We start from the raw sequence: 12500 nt of genomic DNA on the forward strand, positions 1-12500 counted from the left end.
TGAGAGAATGGGGTGAGGTTATGGGGGGTATGGGGGGGGGGGGTGTTCTAAGGGCACAATGGGAACTTAACAACTTGAAAACTGAGAGAGGCGATTGGACAGGTTTGTTTTTGAGTATAAGGCAACAAAAGCAACTGTTTTAAAACTGTTTGTGCATAAAACTGGTGGGATGCAAGTCGCTTAAGATCGTGATAATATGTGGCATTAGAGCATTACTAACAGTCTGTGTCAGATCACTTCAATATTTGTTTTACAACTTATAATTTGAGTAAATAATTAAGGACTGACTGATGATTGGTCTCTTGAATTCAAGCATTAAGCATGATACAAGATGACGAACACCCCCTCCTAGCCTTAAAATAACACAGCATCTCTTACCATTCAATGAATAACTTTAAACACCAAAACAAACCGGCTTATTGCAAGGCGAAGTAATAGATCAGTGAAATATACGCATCAAATGAACACAGACATGTTTTTTTTATTAGTTTGGTGATACTAAGGAGGTGAAGGTCAAACAGAAAACAAAGACATTGCAGAAGGCATTTGGTTTCATGTTTAACCACAAGTCAGTGTCAAAGATTATTTACCTGCATTCCATATTTAGCATCAATGACAGTTACAACTCCTGTCAGGAAAAAGACAACAACATATATATAGTGCATTTAAAAAAAACACAATTAAATCAAAGATTTATTAGTAAATTAAGCAATCATATTTACGTGGACATACAACACATAAACCAGCTGTTTCATCTCAAACTTTCTCTGAGTTCAGTTGTAGTCCTTTATTTGCACAGGGCCTGGCCCTGGGTGTCAGAGACTCAGGGGGGGAGGAACAGCTGAGTATTCTAGAACATTCTGCTCATTTTCACTCTGATCCAACACAAGGGCCAGTGAAAACAAAGTCATGCGACACCTATCTCTCCCATAAACAGAACAGTTATTTTTCCCCCCGCTGGTTATGGGAGTCACTCAGAAGTTCAAAAATCGACAGAAGATATGAGGAGTTCTACAGGGTTCCAAGTGTATGAGAACAAGTTCATTTGGAACCTAGAAATTTGCTGAATTCACTGAAATTTTGATGACAAACTTGTAGTTTCAGTGAACTGTCTTGCAGATGGTCAGAACACACTGTGTTTAAGAGCTAGTGCTCTCAACTTTGCATATTGTAAATTATTATTACTATTCCTATGGCATCCTGTATATACTAACAATCACAACTGACAACTCAACTATTCCTCTATTTGTTTTTGGTTTTTTTTTTTTTTTAATTAATCTTGGCAAACACAAACACATCTAAACCTGACAGATTTACCACTAACAGGCTTCAAGAGGGTTATGTGACTGTGGCCCAAAAAGCCAGAATTGCGCAACTTTAAATTGTTCAACTTGAAATTATTACACTTTGATATTTTTAAAGGTATACCCACCATCCAGATAAACATCACTGCCTAGCTCAGCATCAACCCAGAACATGGATGCAACAGCCCCTGTGAAAGGTGGGAGACAGTCCAGAAAAACCATATATGAACTGAAGCATTGAAACAGACATTCATTGCATCAGTGTAATTACAAACACTGACCATGCAAATAACATGTTATTCTATATACACAGTTTAGTATGAAGCGTGTGCTTACCATTTGAAACTATAAATGTAATGTTTTGAAATATAAGACAAAGTGGTTGCTTCATCTCAAACCATGCAGAAAAAAATGCAGAACTCAATTTGAAATATGGCCTTGAAGTTTTAAACAAAAAGTACATTTGGTTTGTTTTCCCACAACAATTCTGCTTTTTTTTTCCTCTGTTGCAGTTATTTCTGAGTTTCATGTCACGGCTGTAGACCCTGCTTGTTCACATAATAGACTTTTGTCAAATTGTCAGGGACAGATAAAAAAGCATGGTAAATATTTGATAGCAAAGTAATGAAAGTCGTGCTCTGAAACGCATCAAACACATAACCCATTTTGGCTACAACCGCTTTTTCAGACAGAGGTGGGAGGGGCATCCCTTTGGGAATTCTTTGAATGATAGGCTGTGTCTCAGCCAATGACAGTGCAGCGGAGCAACAACAAAAAAAAGCTGGTCTGGGTATGCTCTGTCAGCTCCAGTCCCTCGTTATCTGCATTGCCCAGCTAGCTATGACCAGTAGCGTCCCTGCCCTTGACACCTGTCACTCATATACACAGTCCAGTTGGCAGAGGTGCTGCCCCCTAATGACTTCCTATTGATTTTAATTTCTTTTTTTTTTCCCCCTCACTGCTAAACTGCTTAAGCATGATTTTCCCTGATGGGACAGAACCTCTAATCTCTGCACCAAAAGAGAGAGAAGCAAACACAGAAACTCTGCAAATACTGCAATAAACTAAAGCCCTTTTTTTCATTTATGCTGAGTAAAATAATAAACAGAAATAATAACAGAAATAATAAAATAAAAATGCAAAAGTAAGACAGTTCTACAAATATAACTCATATAGTAGTGTTTGTATTAAAAAACAAAAAAACAAAACAAAACTGGGAGAGAACAAGCCTAAACCATTAATGTTTTGTCTGTGGTTTGTCTGTGGGTTGAACAGTGCTGTCAGCAATATGACAACATTACAATGAGAGCGTTTTTGGGCTCTATTATGTTAATGTGGTTTATGACAGCTCTATCCTTTACCTGGGTCTGCCAATCCAGTCGTCTCTAAAAGAATGTAGTCAAACTTTCCTTTCTTTTCCATTAGGTTTTCAATAGCTTTCAAGCCATTGTCCCTAATCAAACAAGAGAGTGGAGTTAATACTACACCTTATACATGTTCTGAAGAGCATTCTGATACATAATTTCTAATTCAAGTGGCTTTTTGGTAAGTTTAAATGAAAATGTGTGATGATAATAGAAAACAGAAATCATTAAACGAGACTGATAATACATTCAAAGGCCATTTGCTGATAATGATAGCTGATAACATTTATTTGATTATACTGAGGTTGTGCATTTTTTAGTTTTGGAACTCTGGAGACTGTATGGGTTGAGACAGGTCCTGTGTGGAGACACCAGACTGGACTTACTTGACTGAACAGCAGAGGCAACCGTTCCTAAGTTCCAGCCACTCCTCATACAGCTCTCCTGCCTGGCTCACAGCCAGAGACTTCTCCAGAGCACTGCCTGCAAGACCAACTCATCATCACACTGTGAACTACGTTTCCCAACATTCACAGCCGTAAGGACACATCCATTCATCATGTCACTGACCTTGCTGGGAAACGCAACTCAAAAAAAATTCATAAATGTTGTTGGCATAAAGGTTAGGATGTTGAGGGAGCATACAGGCAGCTTACAAACAGTCATTTATTATCATTGGAATTCTCCCAGACCCTAAAACCATAAAGGATGGTTTACTGGCGACCAATGCCAGTTTCCCATGCATTTGCTGCCCTCTAGTGGGCCTATCAATCATAGCACAGCATTTTCAAATGACAGTCTTGGTCAGGGGTTTTTAACCATTTTCAAATGACAGTCTTGGTCAGGGGTTTTCAACCATTTTTCGACACCTATTACCCCCCCCCACACACACACACATTTTGTCTAGGTTTGAACCCGTACCCCCCACCCCCCCTCCTTTTTTCAGTGTACTTTCCGGTTTGCGCCTCAAAATCTCCGCATCTTGTGACTCCCTTGATGGGGGGGGGGGTCGAAAACCCCTGGTCTTAGTGACCCACAGTATCATATTTATTAGATCCAATCAGCCACTGGAAGGTCTCATTCAACAAACGAATGGCTTTGTACTTCTTTAGAGTGCTCAGAGTGGAAAGCAGGGATGCAACACCCCTCCTCAACACAGTTTGCCATGTGAACGTACCTTCGCCAAATTCATTCAGTATAACTGCTATTCTCTTATTGTGCTGCTCGGTTAAAATGTAATTCAGGAGGGTTGTCTTCCCTGCACCTGTGTAAGGACAAAAAAGGACATAAAATAATTATTTCATCCTTTCTGCTGCTGTCTATCCACAGTTACCTACACAAACCACTAGCCTAACTGTGAAAAAAGCTCAGTTATGACAATTAAAAGTTAAATATTACACTGACGTCATACAAGGCGTTTACTGTTTACACAAAACGCACAGGATCAAATGTGAGGAGGATAACGTTGTGTTCTGTATGCAATATTTCAACTGGGACAAGACTATGAATGTAACCAGCGTATGCGCGCTTAATTGACGCTTGTTCTTTCACGCTTTTCTATTTACATATCACGCACATGCGCACTATAACAAAAAACTGAGAAGGATTAGTTCACTCTAATCATTAAGATTGGAATAAGTCAGAATGAAATATACGTCAAATCAGACTTGACAGCAACAAGTCTGATATGGAACAACTCAAACGAACCTCTAAAACCCTATAACGTGGTGTCATTAACAGTGGTTACTGCTTACCTAAGTAACCCGTAATGATTGTGACAGGTATCTTGGATGTAGGACCTTTATTATCCAAAATGGGAACCAGTTCTGGACAGTCGTCGTCTTCTTCCATTGTAACCTGTACAAACATTCCATGAACACGTTCATTGTTTATTAAGTATTTGCAGACATAGGCTTATTTTACAACTCTACAATTTATTAAGGGCTGTTAGCCATCTAAGTTAGCTCCTTTGGTAAAGCTAAAACCGCAAACAAGCAAAGACGCATGGATCAACCAGCATGTATCCATACCAGTCGTCTAAATCTTTTTGCAGTATAAAAGAACTCAGTGTTTGTGAATTACCTTTGCTTTGTTGCTCTTTTCTGCTTTTATTTAGAATTGAAGCATAGCTCTCTAACTTAGGCTATCTTCTGCCCATTAATAACTGTGCTATGGTGAATAGCTGTCATATGACAGAGGAATATGACCGATCACTTGACACCTCGTTCTAAGTATTATGGAGAAAGTGTGAAACAAAACATGTTTGCATTACCTCAGAAAGTCGCGGATTTTCAAGGGGTAAATTACAAATGTATTATTTCCATTCCCCGTGTTCGTGCATCTATCAATTGTGTCCCCGTGAAACAAAGAGCTGTCTGCTGATTATGTTCCTCCTCTCGAGCATTATAAGAGCAAGAATTAAAACAAAATATAACTTAACAACAGAAAAAAATAGGAATTAAGTTAATAGATATTGTTTATTTCGCTTTTTATGCCTCCACTTTTCAAACTCTTTAAAAACAATGTATTAGGCCAACTGCAAACATTCGGTACCGCTAAAATACTGGTACTCAGACCTGAATTCCATTTGCGTCCGAAAACGCCAGATGGCGCACGGCCACATATTACTGGAGAAATCTGTGATACCGTTTAGGAACTATTATAGCGCAAATCGTCCAGTAAAGTCAATAAATTTAAGCGATGCTCTCTCTCTCTCTCTCCCTCTCTCTCTCTCTCTCTCTCTCTCTCACACACACACACACACATCTTTAGTCCAACATGCACTGACTAAGCAGTAAAATCACATAGCCTATTTAAAATCCCATTCGAATAATACTGAAATATTCAAAATGTCTACATTACAAAAGATTATATTAATGTTCAAGAACCATAAGATAATATGACAATAAGAAAATATGGTTGTGGAGTAGAATAAAACAATAGGCCTATATTTTGTACAAATCGGTAATTTCTTTTATTATTATTTAAGACATTTTGAAAACGGCACTTTCCGGTTTCAATATGATCCGGATGGTCTGCGATTCCAGACTCTCACCCAGACTGCTTATCTTGCAATCCCTCACACTAATCTTGCACAGAACACCGTGCGTAGTGTGGATAGTGTGTCAGACCCCCCCCCCCCCCTCCCTCCCTCTCTCCCTCCCTCTCTCTCTCTCTCTCTCTCTCTCTCTCTCTCATTTATTATATGCCCTGTGCGACCGTTTTGTAGGGCTAAAATGCGGAAGTTTCCGCCCAGAAAAATATTGCAACCACGAAGATGAGGCGTGTGATGACAACTGCACTTGCACGGGGAGAACTTTTCATTGCTTTGGGATAGCGTTGTTGTGGTCGCCGCTGTTGTGGTATTCCAGCTTAAAGTTTCATGGCTACGCTTCCAGCTTCGGAGCGGAGGGCGTTCGCTCTTAAAATCAACAGGTAATATACACCTCGTATGCGTTAACTTGTCTGAAGCGATACAGTGTAGACTTTGTAACTTGATTGAAGAGCTGTCAGGACTGGCGAGAGAAGAAGAGCGGATTCCGGAGCAGGCAGCTACACGTTACGACTGTAAATGTAAGAAGACTCCACCGTTGCAATGTACAATTTCAAGTAGAGACCACATCGTGTGAATCTTTCTTTTAATGACAACTCTTGATTGTTGTGGAATTTGTTCTGAAAGTATTATCTAGGCATTATACTATTATATACTAACACACTTATGATAGTTACTGTTGTTAGGGGGGAAAAGACGAAAGAATGGGACGAAGCTAGAAGTTGAATATATTTCTTTCAAAGCAAGCCCAATTGTATTCTTTGACTTAGTCTTAAGCTGTCAACCGCGCAGAACTGTTTGATTCACATCCGTCTCGCTTCTAAATACGGAGCTCCTGTCTATTTAATCATTTCCCCCCCGTGGGTACCGTCCTCCCCTGTGTATGGCCGGCAGGAATAGACATTGGTAACTGCAGTCTCCCTCTAAATGAAGTGGAAGTACTCATTGTTCCTATTCTGTCATATCAGCAGGTGGAGAGGAAGTATATGGAAGACTATTGTGTCATAAAGTAACTTTACTGTAAAAAAGAAGTGTTTCTCAGATGTAGCATAATTCATTCTTTACATTTTTACATCCGGTCATTTTAAAAAACCGCTGAGTTGTGTGCGACCCATAAAACTAAGATTGTAACAATTCTGTTTTTGTTCTGGTGGAATATGAGATTCTGTAAATATACTTAAAGTCCAAGGTGGGCAGTGTCACTGTTACACTGTTTACTGGTACAACTGACATCATGTGCTGTTAAATACGAGATCAGTATGTTTACTCCAGTCAGTTGTTTGAAAAAAGGTTATTTGTTTTTGAAAAGGAGAAACTAAGGAAAGAATGGAGTGGTCCAGTGGCTCCTCATTACAATGGCGAAAAATGAAAAAACAAATGTGCAGGTGACAGATTTTTGTCTCCCTTTAGATCAGAGGTGTTCAGGTCTGGTCATCCAGGTCCTGTTTGTTTTTTACCACACTGCATCATCAGAGGCTGATTTCTACCTGTTAAACAGGTGTGGACATTCTTCAGCCAATCAGAGACTTGGGTTTAGCTTTAGAGCATCACCTTAATAAGTTTTCCTTCAATCCTCACAAATTAAAAAGAAAAAAATAACGATGACAACAATAACAACAACAAACAACAGCCACAACAACAACATACTGTAATAATAACAAAGTAAAAGCCTCCTGGTGAGCCCTAGTGAAACATTTGGTTCTATGTTAAAATGGACTTGGCATTGATTTTTCTCCTTTAACATTTTGGAAGGTGGCCAAGGATAACCTGAAAAGTGGATGTTTATAAACCAAATAAAGTTGGACTCACTCACTGACAGATTTAGACTTTTGAATACTAGTAAAATGGAGTAGACTCTGAGAGACAGTGTTTACACACGGGATTGAAAAGGGATGTCAATTCCCTTCAGAATTCAATTCAATTCAGAACAAAGAACAAAATGAGTAGGAGACCCAAGACTCAAAACCCTGCTGTTTCTCTTGAGTCTTTCAGTTTGTTTGTTTTTTATTGTAAATACAGAAACACAGAATTCTTTTAAAATTCTGAGGTGAGCTCTCGATTATTTGTGGTATCACACTTTGACCACAGCGGTTACTCTCTGCAGCCTTAAAAGGCCCGTCAACCAAACTCCAACCAGGATGTCGCTCCCCAGTACCTCAACCGAAATACCTCAAGAGTTTTACACCTCACATTGAGTCAAGAAGAGTTATACAGGATGCAAAGTCCGCTAATAAGTGGTTACCTGACAGACTTTTGGTTGTAGCTTTCAGGGAGATGAGGTTCAAATCAGTGACACATTCAAAAGTTACTCATTTTCTTTAGCCATGTTTTATTGTCACAGATAGTATACTAGTAAACTAAAATCAACCTGGGTAAAACAACAGTATCTTGTATTTCTGGCATTTTCTTATCTATTTCGTTTTTGACAAAACCTTAAGTCATGTAAAGCTGTTGTTGTCATCTGATTCTGACTGTCTCACTTCTCTCTTTTTTTTTTTTTTGCACTGACTGAAGAAAAGGAAATGAATGTTGTTGGGCGATGATTGAGAAAGAGGAAAAGAAAAGATATGCAAAAAAAGAGAGGAGACATAAATTAAGGGAATGTCCTCAGGCAACAAGAATAATAAGTCAAAGAGAAAAGAAGGTCAAACAGCATTAAAATGATTTGTAATTAAGTCTTGTCATCTACTGTGTTAATAGCATTTGAATTGAACTTTCTTATGGCGACTAGTCTTGTAAGTGAGTGGTCTTCAGTAAGTAAATTCAGGTTGTCAGTAGTACTACTGTATGTGCATTCTCTTTGAGGCGCAGTGTTTTCTTTGCCCCATCCTATGTCTTCACAGGAAATGAGGGCTTGATGGCTTTGATAGGACCAAAGCTCAGTTTGCTACACACTTTGGCATGAAGGGAACAACCCAATATAGACCCCTCTCTCTCTCTCTCTCTCTGTCTCTCTCTCTCGCTCTCTCTTTCTCTCTCTCTGTGTCTTGCTCTCTCTTTGTTAGATACTGTATGAAATGCTGTTTTTTCATATGCACGTATGTGACTGCTTTTACGTTTTGCCGTACACTGCAGTCAAAATTAGTGATGGTCTCTGGGGGTTATTTTTGCTGGAGCTGCAGCTGCTGTCAGAGAGACTGGTTCTTGCTGTTACTGCACCTGTGTAATGCAGTTTCCAAGGTCTTAAGTTCAGTTACTGATGTACTGTAAGCTTATGAAACAAAAGTATTGCATTGTAATTTCTTCAGGTTTCACAGTATCTACGGCTGCTTGTTTCAAAGGTCTTACATTTCTCCCCTGACACACATGCAGCCATGATAACACTTGCATAAGTGATGTCATTCAACTGGACATCCTTTCTCTGAAGTGACTGATAGTAGTTTTAGTTGAATGTCAAGCACTAAGTTTTGATATTTTGTTTTTTCCTGCAGTCACACTCAGGGTCTGAATTACGGGAGGGGGGCGGGGGTTGAGGGGGTCTGGCCCCACTAATTAAGACTTGGACCCCCCCCCACCCAAAAAAGGTAAAAACAACAGTTGTGATGGGGGGGGGGGGGGGTGTTTGAAACATTTATATATCCTATGCTATTTAGTCCCGAAGAAAAAGTTACCCCTCCCCCTCCACCCCCCCCCCCCCCCCATTGTCACTGTATAATTCACACTCTGGTCACGCTTCAAACTGGCTTGCATTGAGTTAAGCATCTTGTGTGTATTTAGCAATATTAGTTCTGCATCCTGTTTTAATACAGTAGTCTTCTGAGTAACTGTATGGCAGATATCAGAGTGATGAAAAGGGGATTGCCAAAGAGACTCCAAATATACTCTCCATCCTACCAAAAAAAAAAAAAAAACACGAAGGCCAACGCACAACTATGTTGCGTCAATGAGTGTGTGTTAATTCCAGTCTTGCGGAGCTCACTTTAAAACCCTGAATGAAAAATTGTGACCCGGAGGAAATCAGGAGGACGTTTTCTGCTTGCTCAACAGCGTTTGGATGTTTGCAGGTTTTTGGCACGGAGAACCACATTACGCGTCATCTCACAATGATATGGTTTCGCGACAGAATCGAACAATTATGGCACGCCCGCTGAAAGTACTCACCACCAGGCCCATATTTTAGATTTGGTTTTTTTTGTTGTTTTTTTTCTAAAGAAACCCTTTGATTATCTCAGCTCTTTGTAAGCACGACCTGCAGGCTATTCTGTCATCTACGAACGAGCTTGATTTTTTGTTGTTGTTGTTGTTGTTGTGTTTTGTGACTCAGCTAAGAAGCGAGAAGTTTTAGCATCATCCTAAGGGTGTGAACGCACAACACAGTCACGAAATGACTGAATATTGATTACCGTGATATTTTTAGTGATGTTGTTTAGTTTTACTGCTTGATATTTTTGTTTTTTGGTGTTGCTATCCCATATTTAGGATTCATTCTACAGCATGTCCCTACCTCTGTCTCTCACAGCTCTTCATTCAGTCACAGTGATTACTGTGTTTGTGGATGAGAGTTGGCATTTGACAAGTAACGGAGTAAAAGCGCAATTAAAGCAAGCAGTATAACAAAGTTGTTGTTTTTTTTTAATTTGAACTAATTAAAACAATGCTCAGCCTTTTATAGATCCCGGCATGTCAGCGCATGTAGATGAACCAGAATCCCAAAATGGTTTCAGCTGATACAGCTGCCTAGTTCCAAATTAATTCATAAACTGTTGAGTCTTAAGAAAAAAATCCCCAAAGAAGATTAAGTCGGGGAATGTAATGAACGAAACTGTTCCCTCAACTCATTTTGCTAGTGAAATCTAAACAATCTGAACAATCTAAAAAAAATCCAAAGATGTTTCCCTTAGCTACTTGATAAAATTGATACTAAAAGAAGCATGTTACATAATTCTTACTTTTATTACTTCAGTCGTTTATTTTAGATGATGCTAAACCCTCCAGCTGTAAGACTCGATTTACGTCTTAGATGGATGGCAACTGTGTGACTGCGGCTTGACTGCTCGACGTGTAATTCCTTAACTCTGGTTTTCGACTACTGCAGAAGGAAGCCACACCAAAAAAACACAGTATTTAGCTTCATAAACAGTTTTATATGGTCTTATAGTATGTGTTGATGAATGTTCCATTTGGTGAAAGCAACAGTGCAACCACATCAAAGAGAACAAAATTTTCCCAGACTTTGCCTTACTAGTTAACTAGGTACATTCCAGAATGTCTTTTAATTCTCTTTTAAAGAGTATTTAAGACCAAGATGTCCCATCCAGAGTGTCTGTGAACACACAGAAGGACGCATATCTTTGTATTACACAGTAAAGACGCGTCCCAGGTCCATAACAAACAATGTTGTGTTCTTTGAAAAGACTCCTTCAACACGCAGGAATGCCGAGAAAGGATTAAATGGATAAAACAGCAGGAAGGACCAAAAGTATAGATGAAACCTTTTGATAAAGGAGGCAGGCCCTACATATTTGAGGTTGGTGTAATTATCATTTGTCTTGTAATAATATCTGTAGTATTTGATAGGACGTTTTATAACACCCAGGAAATGCATGTCTCTGTGTTTATTTTTACGCACATTCACCACAAGGACTTTGGCCTCGGCATCTAGTGTGGATAATTTGCATGCTCTCTCGCGCATGACCTGACCTGAGGGATAGGCAGCTCTGAAGTGTGTGTGTGTGTGTGTGTGTGTGTATTTACACATGTCAACATGGCCTTGGGCTAGCAATCTTTAAAAGAATTTTTTTGTTTCTGTTCTTTGTGTGTGTGTGTGTGTGTGTGTGTGTGTGTGTGTGTGTGTTACAGATGTTTATTTGGCTTTGTTTTTTGTGGCAAATAGGTTTACAAGTTACAGTAAACTGTAGATGAGATTCAGTAGAGAAACAAGTCTGATTACAGACGGCTACATGCTCATAGATGGTTCAGTAATTCAAAGTTCAAGGCACTTATATATATTCTTGATAAACATTCCTCAGCAATCTTCAACTTGAATAATCAGTCCATGATTAGGAAAAATATCATTGGGTGATAGATGCAAACATAGATGACTTACACTTAGTTCAGTCCCTGAATGGATTATACATTTACTCAATTTCTTCTCTTTCAGATGTAGGCATTCTTTCTTTGCACGTACTTTTAAATGGAATAGAAATCAGACAAATTTTCTTAATGTGTTATTTTCACTGCCAAATTTATTTCATTTGACCTGAGCTGAAAAAAAGTTGTCCCTCAAACACAGATTTGAGTTTGAAAATTATTAGATAATCTTTGTGGGGTTTTTTTGTTTTGTTTTGTTTTGTTTTGCTTTTAGAAAACTTGCCTTGTTTTACCTCTGTGACACTGTCTATTTAAAAACATCTATCATGAGGTAACGAAAGCGGACACATCAGACACATCACTGAGCATGCCCGAAGATGTCCCTGCCCCGTTACCATGACAATGCAGAAATGTGGAAACACTGCTAAGTATGAGGGCTCATGTTTGATGGGGGAGGGGGGGCAAGCACTGTGAGGCTGTTAGCTGTATTTTTGGGACAGGGAAGGGTGAATAGAAGGTGATTAGAGGCATTGCATGTTGTACAATGGGCACAATGACTAAATGGGCTCATTTTATGAGGCTGGGAAACCCTTTTAAACAGTGCCCCATTTTTTGGAGGGGGGGGGCACGCTGCTTGGAGAGAACTCAGTACACAATAGTGCCTTGTTGTGGCATGGCCCACTGGGCTAGCATTAAAGACTGTGGCTGAGTCTGACTGTAGGGCAACTGTCTCCTATGTTGATGACAAAA

The 12500-nt window shown here is 39.3% G+C and overlaps 2 protein-coding genes across 2 annotated transcripts in view; one reads left to right on the forward strand and one right to left on the reverse strand.

Annotated features, from left to right (window-relative positions):
* cbwd (COBW domain containing) overlaps positions 1 to 5004 on the reverse strand; it is a 12782-nt gene extending 7778 nt beyond the window's left edge. The window contains exons 1-7 of the mRNA XM_030772307.1: positions 4941 to 5004; positions 4423 to 4525; positions 3846 to 3932; positions 3055 to 3151; positions 2666 to 2757; positions 1433 to 1492; positions 591 to 628 (exon numbers count right to left, since the gene is read on the reverse strand). Coding sequence (XP_030628167.1) covers positions 591 to 628; positions 1433 to 1492; positions 2666 to 2757; positions 3055 to 3151; positions 3846 to 3932; positions 4423 to 4519 — 471 coding nt within the window. The 5' untranslated portion in view covers positions 4520 to 4525; positions 4941 to 5004. The remainder of the gene's footprint in view (positions 1 to 590; positions 629 to 1432; positions 1493 to 2665; positions 2758 to 3054; positions 3152 to 3845; positions 3933 to 4422; positions 4526 to 4940) is intronic.
* Positions 5005 to 5907: 903 nt separating this feature from the next.
* dock8 (dedicator of cytokinesis 8) overlaps positions 5908 to 12500 on the forward strand; it is a 43262-nt gene continuing 36669 nt past the window's right edge. The window contains exon 1 of the mRNA XM_030767458.1: positions 5908 to 6103. Coding sequence (XP_030623318.1) covers positions 6051 to 6103 — 53 coding nt within the window. The 5' untranslated portion in view covers positions 5908 to 6050. The remainder of the gene's footprint in view (positions 6104 to 12500) is intronic.

The sequence above is a fragment of the Chanos chanos genome, chromosome 1 (genome assembly GCF_902362185.1).
Source record: "Chanos chanos chromosome 1, fChaCha1.1, whole genome shotgun sequence".
In the NCBI taxonomy this organism is placed as follows: domain Eukaryota; kingdom Metazoa; phylum Chordata; class Actinopteri; order Gonorynchiformes; family Chanidae; genus Chanos; species Chanos chanos.